Consider the following 19502-nt stretch of genomic DNA (forward strand, 5'->3'; position numbering starts at 1 on the left):
TTCTGGTTTTAGAAGTGGGATAATGTTGGCTTTATAAAGTGAACTGTTTTCTCTCTTCTGTTTTCTGAAAGAGTGTGCAAAGAATTACCATAATATCTTCCATAAATGTTTGGTAGAATTCATTAGGGAACCCATCTGGACCTGATGCTTTCTGTTTTGGAAGACTATGGATTTGGTTTCTTTAGTAGATGTAGTCTACTCAGATTGTCTGTTTCTCTTCATATGATTCTTGTATCTTCTATCTAGGTTATCAAATTTGTGAGCATAGAGGTGTTTATAATGTTCTTTTATTCTGTCACATACACGGGATCAGTAGGGTTTGCCCTCCTTTAATTCTGATGTTACTTGTGTCTTCACTGTCTTTCCTTCTTAACCCGGATAAACTCATCAATTTTTGATCTTTTCAAAGAAACAGCTTTTGACTTTTTTATTTTCTGTGTTGATTGCTTATTATCAATCTCATTGATTTCAGTTCTAATTTTTTAATATTTTCAACTTCTTATTTTAGTTTACTAAAGTGGAAGCTTATTCATTTTACTTTTTAAATTTAAAATAACTTTTTCTCATGTTTATGGAGTACTGTGTAACCTATTGTTTCATGTTTACATTGTTTAATATTTAAATTGAGTTAAACATATCTACTTCTTCAAACATTTATCACTTTCTATGGTGAAATTATTGGTTTTAGATTATTTTTTTCTAACATATTTTTTCAGCTCCATAAATTTCCATGTAAGTAGTGCTTTTGCTACATCCCACAAAGTTTAGGTTATATTTTTATTTAGTTTGAAATAATTTAAAATTTCTTTTGAAATTCTTGGACCCATGTCTAAGTTAGAAGTGTGTTGTTTAATATTGAAATATTTTGTATTTTTTCTAGCTATCTTCTGTTACTTATTTCTAGTTTAATGCCATTGTAATCTGAGAACACACCCAGATCCCTGTGCATGCTAGGCAGACACTCTACCACTGAGTTATAACCTTAGCTATGAACTTCTGATTTTATACCTTTAAATTTGTGAAAGTGTGTGTGTGTGTGTGGGTGTGTGTGTGTGTGTTCCAGCCTGTAGTTTGCCTTGTCCATGTGAGCTTGAGAAGAATGTGTGTTCAGCTATCTTTGTTGAAGTATTCAATAGATTTCATTTATAGCCACTTGATTGATGGTGCTGGTTTAATTCAACTCTGTCCTTACTGGGTTTCTCCCTGCTGGATCTGTGTGTGCATAGAGGAATTTTGAAGTTTTCAACTATAATAAGGGATTCATCTGTTTCACCTTGTATTAATATCAGTTGTGCCTCACATATTTTGATGCTCTGTTGTCAAAACACATGTACATTAAGGATTTTATAATGTGTTCTTAGAAATTTGACCCTTTTATCTTTTTGTCATGCCTTTTGGCTTAGTCCTTTTGGGCTGTAATAACAGAAATACCACATACAGGATACCTTATAAACAACATAAATTCATTACTCAAGAGTCTGGAGACTAGGAAGTCCAAAATCAAGGTGCAGGTAGGTTTGGTGTCTGATGAGGGCCCACTTCCTGGTTCATAGGCAATGTTATTGCTCATACTCATGTTGCATAAGGGGCAAACAGGTAGTTAAACCTTTCATAAGGATATTACTCCCATTCATGAGGACAGAGACCTTGTGAGCTAATCTCCTCCTAAAAACTCCACCTGCTAATACTATTACATGAGGGTTAGGTTTTAACATATGAACTTTAGGCATACCAACTTTTAGACCATAGCACCCTTATTCTGAATTCTGCTTTGTCTTACTTTTTGATTACTGTAAGCATTCATTCACCATCTTTTTTTTTAAAGAGCGAGTGATAGAGGGAGGGAGGGAGAGAGAGAGAGAGAGAGAGAGAGAGAGAGAGAGAATTTTTTAATATTTATTTTTTAGTTCTCGGTGGACACAACATCTTTGTTGGTATGTGGTGCTGAGGATCGAACCCGGGCCACATGCATGCCAGACGAGCGCGCTACCGCTTGAGCCACATCCCCAGCCCCATTCACCATCTTTTTACTTTCAACTTATAAATGTCTTTATAGTAGGTTTCTTAAAGATAACATATAGTTTGGTCTTTTTTTCCCCTGGTCTACTCTTGACAGTCTCTCTCTCTCTCTCCCTCTCCCTCCCTCCCTCTCTCTCTCTCTCTCTCTCTCTCTCTTTCTCTCTCTCGGATACCAGGGATTGACAGTCTCTTTTAATTGGTAAATACTTAAACAATTGACAAAGTGAAGGTTGATATATTTGAATTAAGATCGATGTTTTTTAACTGATTTCTGTTTATTGTCCTTGTTTTATTTTTTTTTTAATTTTTTTCTAGTTGTAGGTGGACATAATTCCTTTGTTCCATTTATTTATTTTACTGTGGTACTGATGATTGAACCCAGTGCCTCACATATGCTAGGCAAGTGCTCTGCTACTGAGCCATAATCCTAGCCCCTGTTTTATGTTTGTTTCTTTTTATTTTTAGCCTTTTGGTTTTAACAAATTATTTTACAGGATTGATTGATTCATTGATTGATTTTACATGATTTTACTGCTCTTTTCTCTGTCTCAGCATAACAATTATACTTCCTTTTTCACATATTTTCATTATTGCCTTTGAGTTTGTAGTAGACAATTTACAAGTGATCCAAATCCTCTTTCAAATAACACCATACCAACATTATAGGGAATGCAAATACTTTATAATAGAATATTCCAAGTGACCTTCTCCTGTCCCTTATAGCTTTTTGTAATTCATTTCAATATCCATAAACTATACTCATTGAATACATTGTCACTATTATTATTTTGGACAAACTTTAAATTATTAATTTAATTAAGAATAAGAAAAGTAGGGACAAGAGTTGTAGCTCAGTGGTAGAATGCTTGCCTTACATGTGTGAGACTTTGGTTTGATTCTCAGCACCACATAAAAAATAAAATAAATGAGTAAATTAAAGGTATAAAAGTACATATTCATGTGTGCAATTCCCAGGTGAAATGTTTTAAAAAAGTATAAGAAAAGTAAAATATATTACTTTCATTTGTTCCTTTTCTAATATTCTTCTTAGTTTCTGACATATCATTTTTCTTCTCTCTGATGGACTTTTTGTTTTGTTTTGTTTTTACCCTTTCTTACCAGGCACTTCTACTAGTGACAAATTCCTTCATTTTTTTGTCTGAAAGAATCTTTATTTCTTCTTCATGTTGGAAGGATAATTTCAATGTATACAGATTTCTAAGTTGCTGACTTTCATTTTTCAACACTTTCTTTTTGCTTGCATTATTTCTAAAGAAAATCCAACATAATTTATATATTCTTTACTCTCTATGTATGATGTTTTCTCCCTCTAGTTTCTTCAAAAAATAATTTGGGGGCTGGGGTTGTAGCTCAGTGGTACAGGGCTCACCTAGCATGTGTGGAGCACAGGGTTTGATCCTCAGTACCACATATAAATAAATAAAAATTCTGGGGCATGGTGGAGCATGCCTGTAATCCCAGTGGCTCAGGGGGCTGAGGCAGGAGGATGGTGAGTTCAAAGCCAGCCTCAGCAACTTAGTGAGGTCCTAAGCAACTCAGTGAGACTTGGTCTCTAAATAAAATATAAAAAAAGGGCTGGTGATGTGGTTCAGTGGTTAAGCGCCCTGGGTTCAATCCCCAGTACCAAATAAGTAAATAAGTAAGAAATAAATAAAAATAAAGGTATTGTGTCCATCTACAACTAAAAAAATAAACAATAATAATTTTGGTGTTTATCATCCTGCTTAGTGTTCTCTGATCTTTCTGGAGCTGTGGTTTATTTCTATTATTAACTTTGTGGAAATTCTTAGTCACTATTGGTTCAAATATTTTATCTTTTCCTTTCTGTCTTCTCTTTGATATTTCTATCATGCAAACATTACATCTTTTGCAATTGTCTCATTGAATATGAATTTTTCATTCTTTTTCCTCTTTACATTTCCATTATGGAAGGTTCTTTTGCAATTCCTTCAAGATTATTGATTGTTTCCTCAGCTATTTCTAGTATACTGATGATCCTGCCAAAGGCATCCTATTACAGTGGTGTTGGTTTTTAGTATTACCTTTTGAATCTTTCTTTGAGTTTCCACCTCTCTGCCTATAATGCCTATCCATTCTGTTATATTATCTACTTTTTTAAAAAAAAAATTTCTTAGTTAAAGATGGACACAATATCTTTATTTTGTTTATTTTTATGTGGTGCTGAGGATCAAACCCAGTGCCTCACATGTGTGAGGCAAGCACTTTGTCACTGAGCCACAACCCCCACTCCATATTATCTACTTTTTCATGAGGGTGTTTAACATATTAATCACATATATTTTAAAGTCTTGGTTTGACAATTTAACATCTCCGCCACATCTGAGTCCTATTCTGATTGATGTGCATTCTGTCCTTTGAAGCTATTCTCTTCTTTTGTTGTTGTTGTTGTTTGATACCAGGGATTGAACTCACAGAGGCTTAACCACTGAGTCACATCCCCAGCCCCTTTTTAAATATTTTATTTAGAGATCAGGTGTTGCTGAATTGCTTAGGGCCTCACTAAGTTGCTGAGGTTGGCTTTGTACTCAAGCCTCCCGAGCTGCTGGGATTATAGGCATGTGCCACCATGCCCAGCCCGAAGCTATTCTTATTTCTTATAGTGTGTGCATTTTGTTGAAAGACAGACGCGATTTAGTGGTTAAAACTCATTTATGGTTCCCATGAAAGTTTCTGCTTCTGAGATTCTGCTCTCATAAGTTACAGTTTATTTGTTTATACCTCTCTGTCTAAACATGTGGTCAGTGGTTTACTCTATGGTCTTAATTCTGGTAAATCTAAGAAGGAGTTGATGACTTTCAGTTTATTTACCTTTTTTATGTGTGGGTAAGAGTCATGAATTTTAAGCTCTTTTGCATTCCAGTCTAGAAATTGGAATTTATAGTCCCCTTATCCTTTCAGCTATCTCCAAGTGGTATTTTACCCAGTAAACTCCACCAGAATTGTTAATCAGGGTCTCAAGTGGCCTCTTGGATCAAGTGGTCATCAGTGTTCTCTCCTATGTCTTATGTCCTTGTCTTCTGGATTCTTTCCTCTGGCCTGGAAATATTTTTTTAAGTCTCAAGTACTTGTCAAAGGAATTCCTCCTTAAGTAACCCTTTCTCAGTACAGACAGTCTCTGATTTACAGTTGGCTTAATTTCAGATTTTTCAACTTTATGGTGATGCAAAAGTGATATGAAATATAGTATAAATCTTTTCTAATTTTTGAATTTTAATCCTAGATAGTAGGATTTTAATCCTAGATAGTAGAATTTTAATCCTAGATAGATAGTATTACTATCTTTCATGATGCTAGACATTAGTAGAAAACTAAAACTCCCAGTCACCCATGCAATCACAAGGATAAACAATTGATACATTACAGTGTACTGTGTTGCTAAGCTATGATGTTCAATAAGTTATGCTATGCTGCCACAGGACCAAAGCAACAGAGCCAAGAGACCATGGACTAAAACCTCTGAAACTTGTGAGCCAACACTAACATTTTCCATTATTAAGTTGATTATCTCAGGTATTTGTCACAATAATAGAAAGCTAACTAACACAATACATCCAATGACTTAACTCCTTCCAGTAGGTCCCACCTCGTAATGGTCTTACCACCCTAATAGTGCCACAAGCTAGGGACAAAATCCTCTACACATGGGCTTTGGAAGATATTTAACGTCCAAACTATAGCATTCTGTGCCTGACCCTCAAAGGCTCACTCCCATCTCATAATGCAAAATGCATTAAGTTAATCTCCAAGAATCCTCAAAGTTAAATGTCCCAGCATTGCTCAATAGTCCAAGTATTCTCTGAATCTTAAGACAAATACAGCTGTGAGACCCTGTAGAAATCAAAAAAGAAAGTCATACACTTCCACGATAAAGTGGCATAGGATAAAATTTTCTATTTCACAAGGGAAGAATAAGGGCTTAAAAAGGAAAGATTAGCGAAAAGGAGGACAGAAATCAAGTAGGGAAAATACTAAATGATATAGTTCCATGTCACGCATCTGAAGCACATGGTAGTGTGATGTGAGTTCCAGAGGTGTTGGGCAGCCCTACCTCCTCACCCTTGCTGATTGCAGCCCACATGGCCACTCTCTTGGGCTGGCTCTGCCTTCTTTCTCTAGCTTCCATCAGTAGGTGTTCCTTTTTGCTGGCATCTCTAACTTTCTGAGGTCTCCATTACAGCCTTGGTTTCCCTCTCATAGCTTCACATATCACTCTGTCACATCACCAGTGGCTGATTACTAGACTCTAATCCTGCTACACACAATCTGGCCTCACAGTCTTTCCTTTGAAGTATCAGTGGAAACCTCCACGACCCCAGTACTTTTGCATCTTGTATGAATACAAAACCATTATTATATGGTTAATAACAAGATCTGATGCTAATGTGAGCTTTACCAGGGCTCACATGATCATGGGCCTTTGGGAGACATTTCATATTCAAATTATAGCAGTGGTCTTGATAATATTTCCATAAACACACACACACACACACACACACACACACACACACACACATGTGTGTATATGTGGTGTATATTAGAATACACAATAAAACATATTTATGATGTTTTTTATTGGGACACATGAAGAGAATTAAGAAAAAGCCTCAGTAAATATATGGGTTTACTTTTCTTAAATGTCTCCAGGAAAAGAGGTGATAAATCATTATTGTCATCCTTTTCAGCCATATGCAATTTGCCTGCATAATAATTTGTTATACTGATATACTTCGAGCTAATGATGCCTGAATGTGAATATGCAAAATGAAAAAAAAAAGCATTTGACTGAGGGTTTCGCATTCAGTGTGATCTCACTCATTTCTTCTTTCCTCCCTTTGTAAATGAGAGTCATGATGCCCAAGGGCATGTTAGAATCCTGTTTTACCCTGGGTACAGATGAGATAAAGAGGCCAACATTATAAATCACCTTTTTAAGTATCTAAGATTATTTCCCATGTTTTTTTTTTTTTTTTTTTTTTTTGTTTAAGGAAAAGGGGCTTGTATGTTTGCTTCTGTTTTTATAATCTTTGTTGTATAGTATTGAGTTCATCACCTGTTCCTCAGTTCCTGGCACATAATTATTATTGATCTATGCAAGGATATCTCACATTTTTATTTATTTACTTAGCCTCTTTCCAACATTTTCTTCCCCATCATACACAAACATTCTAATGTAATTGATGTGATTGTTTATATTTGAATGTGTCCTTTAAAACAATGTTTGTATTGATATCTTCATTATATATTGTTTCTTACTTTTCCCCTAAATTGTACATATTTTCTTTTACCCATCCATGTATCTATGTTATATGTATCTATAGCCAATTGCTCCTCTCTCTCTCTCTCTCTCTCTCTCTCTCTTTGGTACCGGGGATTGAATTCAGGGGTACTCGATCACTGAGCCACATACCCAGCCCTATTTTTAGAGACAGGGTCTCATTGAGGTTGCTTAGTGCCTCAAAGTTGCTAAGAAGTTGCTGAGGCTGGCTTTGAGTTTGTGATTCTCCTGTCTCAGCCTCCCAAGCCGCTGGGATTACAGGCGTGTGCCACTGTGCCCACCATAGCCCATTGCTTCTTATTAGCACTATTGTTGCATACTATTCTTCCACATCTAACCTGCCTATTCTCAAAATTTGAACATTTTCATCCTGTACATTTCCTCTTATGGACCTATATGAATATTTTTTCAGGATCATTTTCAGGAATAGAATTGATAAGTAATTTTTATGTTAAGTAATGGCAGATTGCCTTCCTGAGTGGACACACCTCAGCTTAGTGGATGAAGTTTCTGTGTCCCTGAAACACTACCAACATGTAACATTTTCTAGATTTCTAATTTTTTCTGTTATAGAACTAAACTAATATCTCATTTTAATTTTCATTTCTTTTATTAAAAAAAAACATCTCTTCATAGTTGCATATATCTGGGCTTTTCTTTCATGTAACTTGCCTACTCTTATGCTTTATATATATTTCTGTTAGTGCCTTCTTTTCTTCTTGAGTTGTAGGAGTCAATTTTATATTCTAAATAGTAGTTCCTTATTCATTTTAAACGTTGCACATACTTTCTCCCATACTGTTATTAACCTTTAAAAAGTCTTTCACTGCCCATAGATCCAAGGTATTCTGTAGTATTTTCATAGAAACTTTATAGTTTTACCTCATATATAATCACATCTAGGGTCCACTTTTGTATACTGTGTTACATAAGGTTATGATTCTGTCTTTATGTAATGATACTGTTTCCTCCAGCATATTTAGTACATATCTTATATTTTGTCCATCAATTTACAGTGCTATATTTATGCTGTATTAGACTCCCATCTATATATGAGTTTGCCTTTCAGCTCTGTTTTCCCCCATTTGTCTCTTTTTCTGTTCTTGTGGTAGTACTATGAGTTTTTATTTATTCCTACAGCTTTGAGTATATTTTGCTACCTAGTAGAACAAATCTTCCTCTATCTAGTCTTCTCTTTTAAAAAAAATTATTTAGTTATTTGTGGGACTTATTTTTCTGTTTGGATTTAGTATAAGTTTGTTGGAAAATCCACTTTGAATTTGATTGAGACTGGTTTGAATTTATAGGTTAGTTTGAGGAATAATTGCCATCTTTGTAATATGAAGTTGTCCCATATAACAACAAAGATGTCTTCATTTCTGTCTTAGTTCATTTTCTTTGTTGCTATAACAGAATACTTGATACTGGGTAATTTATAAAGAAAATTAATTTCTCAAAGTTCTGGATGCTAGGAAATCCAAAAACATGTTACTAATATCTGTTTATCATCTACCAAGGGCCTTCCTACTTGGCCTGATTAGAAAGTATCACGTTAGAAATGTAGCAAGCTGGCCACAGAAAGCTTGCACTGATAACAAAAACTGTTCCCTTGATAACTCTAGTGACTGGAATCAATTGGATAAATCCATTAATCTGAATACATACATTAATTAATTCATGAGAACAGAGCCCTCATGACCTAATTCCTTCTCAAATGTTGTACCTCTTAAACCCCATTAGCATATGACTTTGGGGATTAACATTCCGATGCATGAAATTTGGGGAACATATTTAAACCATGGCAATCTCTTTAGATTATCTTCTACATCTTTTATTAGGGAGTTAACTCTAGAGTTAAAGACTTTTTCTGTAAAGATCTTGTATGTGCTTGGTAAAATTTCAAGTTTCTGTATAGGTTTTGTTGCTAGTGTGAACAGTATTTTTCATTATATTTTCTAAGTGGTCATTGCTGGTAAAGAAAAATGTAGATTTTTGTGGGTTGATCGTCTATCTTATATTTTTACTGAACTCTGTTCATATTAGTTCCTATAGTTTGATTTTTTGTTTTGAATTTTTTAAGTAGATGATTATCTTCCCTAAAAATGGTGCTAATTGTTTTTGCATCTGCATTTCATAAGTGAAATGGGCCTAAAGTTTCTTTTCTTATAATTGTCTTTATTTGATTTTAGAATCAAGATTACACTACCCTCATGAAATGGACTGAGTAAACTTCATTCTTTTTCTAGTGACTGGAATCAATTGGATAAGGTAGTAATTAACTATTTCTTGGAAGTTTGGTAGAATTCACCTATAATATCATCTGGGGCTGAGTAGTTTTTTTTTTATTTTTTGGTAGGAGAAATCTTTCACTATCATTGTCATTTTATTTTGGGGGGGATTTTTTTTTTACTTCATGTTATCTTTCCAATTTATTAGCCTATTGTATATAATACTCACTTAAAACTTTATATATTATTTTCCTTTTTTCATCCTGTATTTTATTTATTTAAATCTTTTCTCATCTTTATAAAATATCTATTTACTTTTTCAAAGAGTCAAATTCTGATGCATTTCTCTGTCTGTGAAAAAGGATTTTCTGCTTATTAATTACTATCCATCTTCTTCCTTGTTATTTTGCCATTTCCATTACATTGAATTCTTAACTAGTTTTTTTAGCCTCTCTCATTTAATGATATATAAAGCTATACACTGATATATAAAACTATAAATGTATATAAAGCTACACACTGCCTTCTTAGCTCTCTTTAATTGTCCCACAAATTTTAATTTGTGTTTTTATTTTCATTCACTTTAAAATATTTATTTTATGATTTATCTTAACACAAGTTTAATTTAGTAATGGACCATTTTGTTTCAAACATATGCTAATTTTGACTACTATTTTGTTATTTCTAATATTATTGCATTGTGATTGGAAAACATAGAATTATATATTGAACCTTTGAAATTTATTGAGTCTTCCTTTACAACCATAATTATGGTCTTTTTTTTGGAAAATTCTATTTGTTTTTTGAATGATTCTATATGCTTTATTTTTTGTACTTCTACTCTCTATATAATACCTGGAATTTTTTATTGATAATGCAAAAGTGTTCCTTATCTCTACTTGATTTTTATGATTGCTTGATCTATTAGTTCCTAATAGAAGAATATTAGAATATTCAAGTGTACTTGTTCCTTTTCTCTCTCTGGTTCTACTAGATGCTTTGATATATTTGAAACTATTGGAAAATGTATACATGTGTATAATGGATATATCTTCTTGTCCTATTGTTCTTTGTCACATAAATTTTATTTTGTCATATATTGAGAGCTCTACCTCAACATTATTTTGGTTCATATTTGTCTGGTGTATCTTTTGAAAAAGTATTTTCAATTTGTTTGTGTCTTCTTATATTACAGTGTGTCTCTCTAGCCTGAATATTGTTGAATCTTACTTTATTCCAATCTGTAAGTCTGTCTTTTAATTAGTTAGTTTAATTCAGGTACATTTAATAGTTATTCTTATGTTGGACCTTTTTTGGTATTTCATCTTATACTGTCAATTATAGTACTTTCTTTTCATTTTTTCTCCTTTCTGTTTTATGTTGTTCTTGCTTAGTAACTTAAGATGTATCCTCAAGTTATGTACCCTTCTTGATTTTTCTACACATTAAATAACTTAACCTTTCCTCCAACAAGATAAATATTTCAGCAGGCTCTCAGATTCTGTTTATTTTCCATCCATATCCTTCCCATCATGTAAACATTGTCTAGATTTTTAATATTATTTAGATTTCATGTTTCCCTCTTTTATAGATTTCCCTGGGCTGATTTAGGAAAAAGAAATACAGATCATACTAGTTCATCTTCTTGGGCAGGAAGTGGAAAATCTCAAAGTATTTTTTGTAGCAAATTGACAGCATTTATCTTGTTCTGAATTCTCCCACTTTAGTCACAGATAGTGAGTTGATAATGGTATTTTTTTCCCTCAAATAACAGGTAGAAAATGTGAAGTTATTGGATCGTTATGTGGGTAAGAAACCAGCTAATGGGATTCTGTATCTTACTGCAACACACCTGATCTATGTGGAGGCTTCTGCTACAGCCAGGAAAGAAACATGGGTATGTTTGAGAAGAAATATAAAAATATCTCAAAGAGTTATGTATACATGTATGGTAGTTCCTTGAAATTTCAGCAGCATTGTTGAATTGCTGTGAAAACTATTCTTCAAAAATAGGTTCTAAGAGTCTTTTTGTAGCCTGAATTGTAGGATTTCTCTTCCCTCAAGTTATTGGGTGTAGTCATGAGAGTGTTCCTGAGATTTATTTCAGTTATTTTAGGTTTAGTAGTTTCTGCTTGTTTTCTGAACTTTTTAAATTGCTAAGTATCCTGAAATAATGGAAAGCCTTGCTGCATAAAAGTCAGGGTCCAAGAACCAGCAGCATCCATGTCATCTGGGGGCTTGTGGAAAATAAAAAATCTCAACCCCTTAGAGAGCCCTTGAACATTTGGATTCATAAAAAGCTCTTAGAGGATGCTAATGGTTAGGCCCCATGGCATATACCCTGGGCTGCACTGAAGTAAACTCTCTCTGTACTAAGACAGGATTTCATCTGCATGTGTGTGAGAGTGTACATGTGTGTTTCTTGTTTTTCCTTTGAATAGTGTTTTGTAACTACTTTAGTACCCTTAACATTATTTTCCTGTCCTAAAGCAGCATCATAATTTAATCTTAGTCACTAGCTAGATTTATGCTTATACCTCTTCATTTATAACAAATACAACATGTTTCATATATATGGCATAGTATTAAGATCCCAGACGTTAGAGCCACTCTGCTCAGGCTGAAATCCCAGCTTAATTATTTATTACCTTTATAACCTTGGGCAAGTTACTTTTTTGTGATTAACTTGTTCACATGCAAAATAGGAATAATAATAATACATTGATAATTCAAGGTATAAGAATTACAAAGTTAATGTTTTTAAGTGCTTAAAACAGTGCATAGGATATAATAAGTACTGGCATATGAGTGGAAAATAAATTAAATTGGATATACATATGAAATAATTATCCTAAAATTCTTTTTAAAAATACTGTGACTTTCTCCATATGAGGTTGTATCTTCCTCATTTTGCTGCAATAAAAGAAATGCCACAAGTGGAATCTGGAGAGCTTATTCTAGCTGGATCTGAAGCTAATTGGTGATGTGACCATACATAAGTGATTCTCCCTCTTTGAGTTTTTTCCCCATCTGTAAAATTAGGTGGTTAGATTATGTAATTAGTAAATACTCTCCCAGTTCTAATACTTTGGGAAACAGCTCTTTAGTACTGTGCCATGAGCTTATCTCTTGTCCACCTACATTCATAGACAGTTTAAATGTCTCAAAATTTGTTCCTGCTGGCATGTATTTCAAACCCAGTGGGTAGGATCTAGAAGGGAGAACTTAAGTTACTTATTTCTGCATGTCAGAGGGGGCTTATTTACCCAATCAGTATCATTAATAAAGTTCTTACCAATCGTAGTCTGCCCAATTAGTCTTCGTCCCCACTCCTCTCCCATTACAGCAAAATGAGGAAGATACAACCTCATATGTAAAAAGTCACAGTATTTTAAAAAAGAATTTTAAGATAATTATTTATTATGTATATCCATTATCACAGTTGTTTGCCTTGGTGATCATTGTTTTACCATCCAAATACATGTCTCCCACATTGACTGTCAGGGCTTTGATTTTCTTGAAATTTAATACATTAAATTCTATTACATTATCAAGAGATTTTCAGGTATCCTCAAAACTGTCATGGGAGATTTTCAGGTATCCTCAAAACTGTCATGGGAGGAACTGAGTTTGACAAAATATTAAAATTCCTCTTAGGCATATGTGAATGATCTCCATACCTGCCCCATTTTTTAAATATTTGTTTTTTTAGTTGTAGGTGGACACAATATCTTTATTTCATTTTATGTGGTGCTGAGGATTGAACTCAGTGCCTCAAGTGTACTAGGCGAGCCACAACCCCAGCCCACCTGCCCCATTCTTAGACAGTGGATATAACTGGAAGATTTCATGAATGAGATGACTTACCAATAAAATTGGGGTGAAGAGAAGAATGGAAAGAGCACATCTGGGGTCTGTAGTTGCAGGAAACATCAGAGACATATATGGAGAAAAACATCAAATGATAAAAATGTTTCTGTGGCTTTTTGATTTATAAGGAGAGGATTACATTATTTAGACAGTTTCTTTTACCATTTCCCTCTCTATGCCTTTTTTTTTTTTTTTTTTTTTTTTTTGCTGGCATTATTGTGAACCAAAGCAATCATCTGACATTTTTTGCGGGGGGGGGGGGGGGGCGGGGTTACCAGGGTTTGAACTCAGGGATACTTGGCCACTGAGCCACATCCCCAGTCCTATTTTATATATTATTTAGAGAAGGGTCTCACTGAGTTGCTTAGTGTCTTGTTTTTACTTGAGGTTAGCTTTGAACTCGAGATCCTTCTGCCTTAGCCTCCTGAGCTGCCAGGATTACAGGTGTGCACATGCTACTGAACCTGGCTTCATCTGACATTTTTGCTTTGCTGTCATTAGAGTCTAAAATGTGGGACAACATTTTTTTCCTAATGTTTTTATTATGTCCTAATTCCAGATCTAGCGTTTTCAGAATGACTATAGAGTTAGATTTCCATGTTTCAAATCCTATTTGTGCTACTTCTTGGCTGTGTGAACTCTCATGAGGATTCACTTCTTAGAGCCTTTATCTCTTTATTCCTAAAATAGGGTGGTTATACCCCAAAGGACTCTTATAGGGATTAAGTAGCTAATAGTCATGGGCAACCTAGTGAGTAATCACAATACTGATTATTAACCACTATTTTAATTAGTAATTTGTTAGAACAAAAGGAAGTTCAAATACATTCTAATATCATGTATGACTAAAAAAATTTTAAAAAATAAACACAAATTTAAAATATAATAAAATAGAATTTCAAATTAAATAGCAATAAATGCAGAAAAAATAAAATGAATAATAATTCAAATTTTGAACACTTAAAAAGAGGAAGTTCTGTTTTCTTCTGATAATTATTCTATGATTTTTAAACTCCATTGTAACATGGAGAAGTTATCTCTGCTGAGCTAATCCACTAAACCTGTTTATCTTTTATCAGTGAGTTTAGAGAATTTGTCTAACACTGCTATTTGCTTCTCATTGTTTTGCCATTATTATGTTTTATTTCTGTTTGAGATTCTTCCATTGTGTCTTGCAAAGGATGTTGTAGGTTGTCCATCTGATTACATGTCTGGCCATGCTGTTATCACTACAGAGAGTCAGGAACACTGATAATGATAGAGCTAGCACACATCTGTATGTTTATCTTGCTTCTTTTCTGTTTTGCAGATTGCACTCCATCACATTGCCACTGTGGAGAAGTTGCCCATCACTAGCATGGGCTGTCCTCTGATCCTCCGCTGTAAGAATTTCCGGGTGGCCCACTTTGTTTTAGACTCTGACCTTGTGTGTGAGGAGGTTTATATTTCACTACTCAAGCTTTCTCAGCCAGGTATATGATAGCATTTTTATTTAAAATAATTTTTCCAGAGAATCATGATAGAAAGATCATGGGCTGTATAGTTAGTCAGAGTTTAGATCCAGGCTCTATTACCAGATCTGTGGTATGTGGACAAGTTATATAACCTCTGAACTTAGCTTACTACCTATAAAAGTAGGGGGAGTAAAACTCCTAAGGTGGTTGCTTTGAAGCTTAGATACATTCATTCATTTTACTGTGCACTAAGTATATAGTAGATGTTTAATAGATATTGTCTTATTTCCTTTTGTCCTTTGGGCTTTATGTTTGGCCCACTATTCCTACTCCTACCTTCAATTCCAACTGGAAGATTAGAGCTGTTTATCATAGTTCTTTTTTTTTATTGTTGGTCGTTCAAAACATTACATAGTTCTTAATATATCATATTTCACAGTTTGATTCAAGTGGGTTATGAACTCCCATTTTTACCCCGTATACAGATTGCTGTATCACATCAGTTACACTTCCATTGATTTACATATTGCCATTCTAGTGACTGATGTATTCTGCTGTTTATCCTATTCTCTACTATCCCCCTTCCCCTCCCCTCCCCTCCCCTCCCCTTTTCTCTCTCTACCCCCTCTACTGTAAATCATTTCTTCCACTTGTATTATTCTTCTCTTACCCCTCCTTTCCTCTTATATGTAATTTTGTATAACCCTGAGGATCACCTTCCATTTCCATGCGATTTCCCTTCTCACTCCCTTTCCCTCCCTTCTCTCATCCCTGTTTAATGTTACTCTTCTTCTCAAGCTCTTCGTCTCTACCCTGTCCTTGGTTACTCCCCTTATATCAAAGCAGTCATTTGGCATTTGTTTTTTAAGGATTGGCTAGCTTCACTTAGCATAATCTGCTCTAATGCCATCCATTTCCCTCCAAATTCTATGATTTTGTCATTTTTTAATGCAGAGTAATACTCCATTGTGTATAAATGCCACTTTTTTTTATCCATTCATCTATTGAAGGGCATCTAGGTTGGTTCCATAATCTTGCTATTGTGAATTGTGCTGCTATGAACATCGATGTAGCAGTGTCCCTGTAGCATGCTCTTATTAGGTCTTTAGGGAATAGACTGAGAAGGGGAATAGCTGGGTCAAATGGTGGTTCCATTCCCAGCTTTCCAAGAAATCTCCATACTGCTTTCCAAATTGGCTGCACCAATTTGCAGTCCCACCAACAATGAACAAGTGTACCCTTTTCCCTGCATCCTCTCCAGCACTTGTTGTTGTTGGACTTCATAATGGCTGCCAATCTTACTGGAGTGAGATGGTATCTTAGGGTGGTTTTGATTTGCATTTCTCTGACTGCTAGAGATGGTGAGCATTTTTTCATGTACTTATTAATTGATTGTATGTCCTCTTCTGAGAAGTGTCTGTTCAGGTCCTTGGCCCATTTGTTGATTGGGTTATTTGTTATCTTGTTGTCTAATTTTTTGAGTTCTTTGTATACTCTGGATATTAGGGCTCTATCTGAAGTGTGTGGAGTAAAGATTAGTTCCCAGGATGTAGGCTCCCTGTTTATCTCTCTCATTGTTTCTTTTGCTGAGAAAAAACTTTTTAGTTTGAGTAAGTCCCATTTGTTGATTCTAGTTGTTAACTCTTGCGCTATGGGTGTCCTATTGAGGAATTTGGAGCCCGATCCCACAGTATGTAGATCATAGCCAACTTTTTCTTCTATCAGACGCCGTGTCTCTGATTTAATATCAAGCTCCTTGATCCATTTTGAGTTAACTTTTGTGCATGGTGAGAGAAAGGGATTCAGTTTCATTTTGATGCAAATGGATTTTGAGTTTTCCCAGCACCATTTGTTGAAGATGCTATCCTTCCTCCATTGCATGCTTTTAGCCCCTTTATCAAATATAAGATAGTTGTAGTTTTGTGGATTGGTTACTGTGTCCTCTATTCTGTACCATTGGTCCACCCGCCTGTTTTGGTACCAGTACCATGCTGTTTTTGTCACTATTGCTCTGTAATATAGTTTGAAGTCTGGTATCCTTATACCGCCTGATTCACACTTCCTGCTTAGCATTGTTTTTGCTATTCTGGGTGTTGAGAGCCACAGCCAAAGGGGCCCCAGCAAACTTCCAGCTGCCAGCAAACTTCCAGCTGGCAGTCTGAAGGGCAGGGAAACAGCCCAATGAACATCACCGCAGAGGAGCCAATCAGCTAGATGTTGCTGGGGCTGCTGTGAGCCAATCATCATCATTATTCCATATGATTTCATGATTGTTTTATCTATTTCTACAAGAAATACTGTTGGGATTTTGATTGGCATTGCATTGAACTTATAGAGAACTTTTGGTAATATCGCCATTTTGATGATGTTAGTTCTGCCTATCCATGAACAGGGTATATTTTTCCATCTTCTGAGGTCTTCTTCAATATCTCTCTTTAGGGTTCTGTAGTTTTCATTGTATAAGTCTTTCACCTCTTTTGTTAGGTTGATTCCCAAGTATTTTATTTTTGGGGGGGGGATATTGTGAATGGAGTAGTTGTCCTCATTTCCGTTTCAGAGGGTTTGTCACTGATATACAGGAATGCCTTTGATTTATGCGTGTTGATTTTATATCCTGCCACTTTGCTGAATTCATGTATTAGCTCTAATAGTTTCTTTGTAGACCCTTTTGGGTCTGCTAGGTATAGAATCATGTCATCTGCATATAGTGATAATTTAAGTTCTTCTTTTCCTATTTTTATGCCTTTAATTTCTTTTGTCTGTCTAATTGCTCTGGCCAGTGTTTCAAGGACTATGTTGAACAGAAGTGGTGAGAGAGGGCATCCCTGTCTTGTACCAGATCTTAGAGGGAATGCCTTCAATTTTTCTCCATTCAGAATGATGCTGGCCTGTGGCTTATCATAGATTGCTTTTACAATGTTGAGGTATGATCCTGTTATCCCTAATTTTCTAGAGTTTTGAACATAAAGGGATGCTGTACTTTGTCGAATGCTTTTTCTGCATCTATTGAGATGATCATATGGTTCTTATTTTTAAGTCTATTAATATGGTGAATAACATTTATTGATTTCCGTATATTGCATCCCAGGGATGAATCCTACTTGATCATGGTGTATAATTTTTTTGATATGTTTTTGAATCCAATTCGCCAGAATTTTATTGAGGATTTTTGCATCTAGGTTCATTAGAGCTATTGGTCTGTAGTTTTCTTTCTTTGAAGTGTCTCTGTCTGGTTTAGGCATCAGGGTGATGTTGGCCTCGTAGAATGTATTTGGAAGTTCTCCCTCTTTTTCTGTTTCCTGAAATAGCTTGAAAAGTGTTGGTGTTAGTTCCTCTTTAAAGGTTTTGTAAAACTCTGCTGTATACCCATCCGGTCCTGGGCTTTTCTTAGTTGGTAGTCTTTTGATGGTTTCTTCTATTTCCTCAATTGATATTGGTCTGTTTAGGTTGCCTATATCCTCCTGACTCAATCTGTGCAGATCATATGACTTAAGAAATTTATCTATGCCTTCACTATCTTCTATTTTATTGGAGTATAAGGATTCAAAATAATTTCTGATTATCTTCTGTATTTGTGAAGTGTCTGTTGTGATATTGCCTTTTTCATCCCGTATGCTAGTAATTTGGGTTCTCTCTCTTCTTCTCTTCGTTAGCATGGCTAAGGGTCTGTTGATTTTATTTATTTTTTCAAAGAACCAACTTTTAGTTTTGTCAGTTTTTTCAATTGTTTCTTTTGTTTCGATTTCATTAATTTCAGCTCTGATTTTAATTATTTCTTGCCTTCTACTTCTTTTGCTGTTATTTTGCTCTTCTTTTTCTAGGATTTTGAGATGAAGTATGAGATCATTTATTTGTTGGTTTTTTCTTTTTTTAAGGAATGAACTCCAAGCAATGAATTTTCCTCTTAGAACTGCTTTCAATGTGTCCCATAGATTCTGATATGTTGTGTCTGTGTTTTCATTTAACTCTAAGAAGTTTTTAATTTCCTCCTTGATGTCTTCTAAAACCCATTGATCATTCAGTAACCTATTTTTCATTCTCCAAGTGATGCATGATTTTTCCTTCCTTCTTTTATCGTTGATTTTCAGTTTCATTCCATTATGATCAGATAAGATGCATGGTATTATCTCTACTCCTTTATATTGTCTAAGAGTTGCCCTGTGACATAATATATGATCTATTTTTGAGAAGGATCCATGTGCTGCTGAGAAAAAAGTGTAACTACTTGATGTTGGGTGGTATATTCTATATATGTCAATTAAGTCTAGGTTGTTAATTGTGTTATTGAGTTTTATAGTTTCCTTATTTAACTTTTGTTTGGAAGATCTATCCAGTGGTGAGAGAGGTGTGTTAAAGTCTCCCATGATTATTGTATGGTGGTCTATTAGACTCTTGAACTTGAGAAGAGTTTGCTTGATGAACATAGCTGCACCATTGTTTGGGGCATATATATTTATGATTGTTATGTCTTGTTGGTGTATGGTTCCCTTGAGCAGTATGTAGTGTCCCTCTTTATCCCTTTTGATTAACTTTGGCTTGAAATCTATTTTATTAGATATGAGTATGGACACTCCTGCTTGTTTCCGCAGTCCCTATGAGTGGTATGATTTTCCC

At 34.8% G+C, this 19502-nt stretch overlaps 1 protein-coding gene across 2 annotated transcripts in view; it reads left to right on the plus strand.

The window, feature by feature from the left end:
- Positions 1 to 19502, plus strand: part of MTMR8 (myotubularin related protein 8) — a 101123-nt gene that overhangs the window by 20405 nt on the left and 61216 nt on the right. The window contains exons 2-4 of one of the 2 annotated variants that reach the window (XM_081277811.1): positions 9526 to 9604; positions 11339 to 11461; positions 14744 to 14906. In XM_081277811.1, the coding sequence (XP_081133937.1) occupies positions 14792 to 14906 (115 nt within the window). In that variant the 5' untranslated portion in view covers positions 9526 to 9604; positions 11339 to 11461; positions 14744 to 14791. The remainder of the gene's footprint in view (positions 1 to 9525; positions 9605 to 11338; positions 11462 to 14743; positions 14907 to 19502) is intronic. The other variant, XM_081277810.1, reaches the window with a different exon arrangement.

This window comes from Spermophilus citellus, assembly GCF_964194105.1.
Source record: "Spermophilus citellus genome assembly, chromosome: X".
NCBI classification, from domain to species: domain Eukaryota; kingdom Metazoa; phylum Chordata; class Mammalia; order Rodentia; family Sciuridae; genus Spermophilus; species Spermophilus citellus.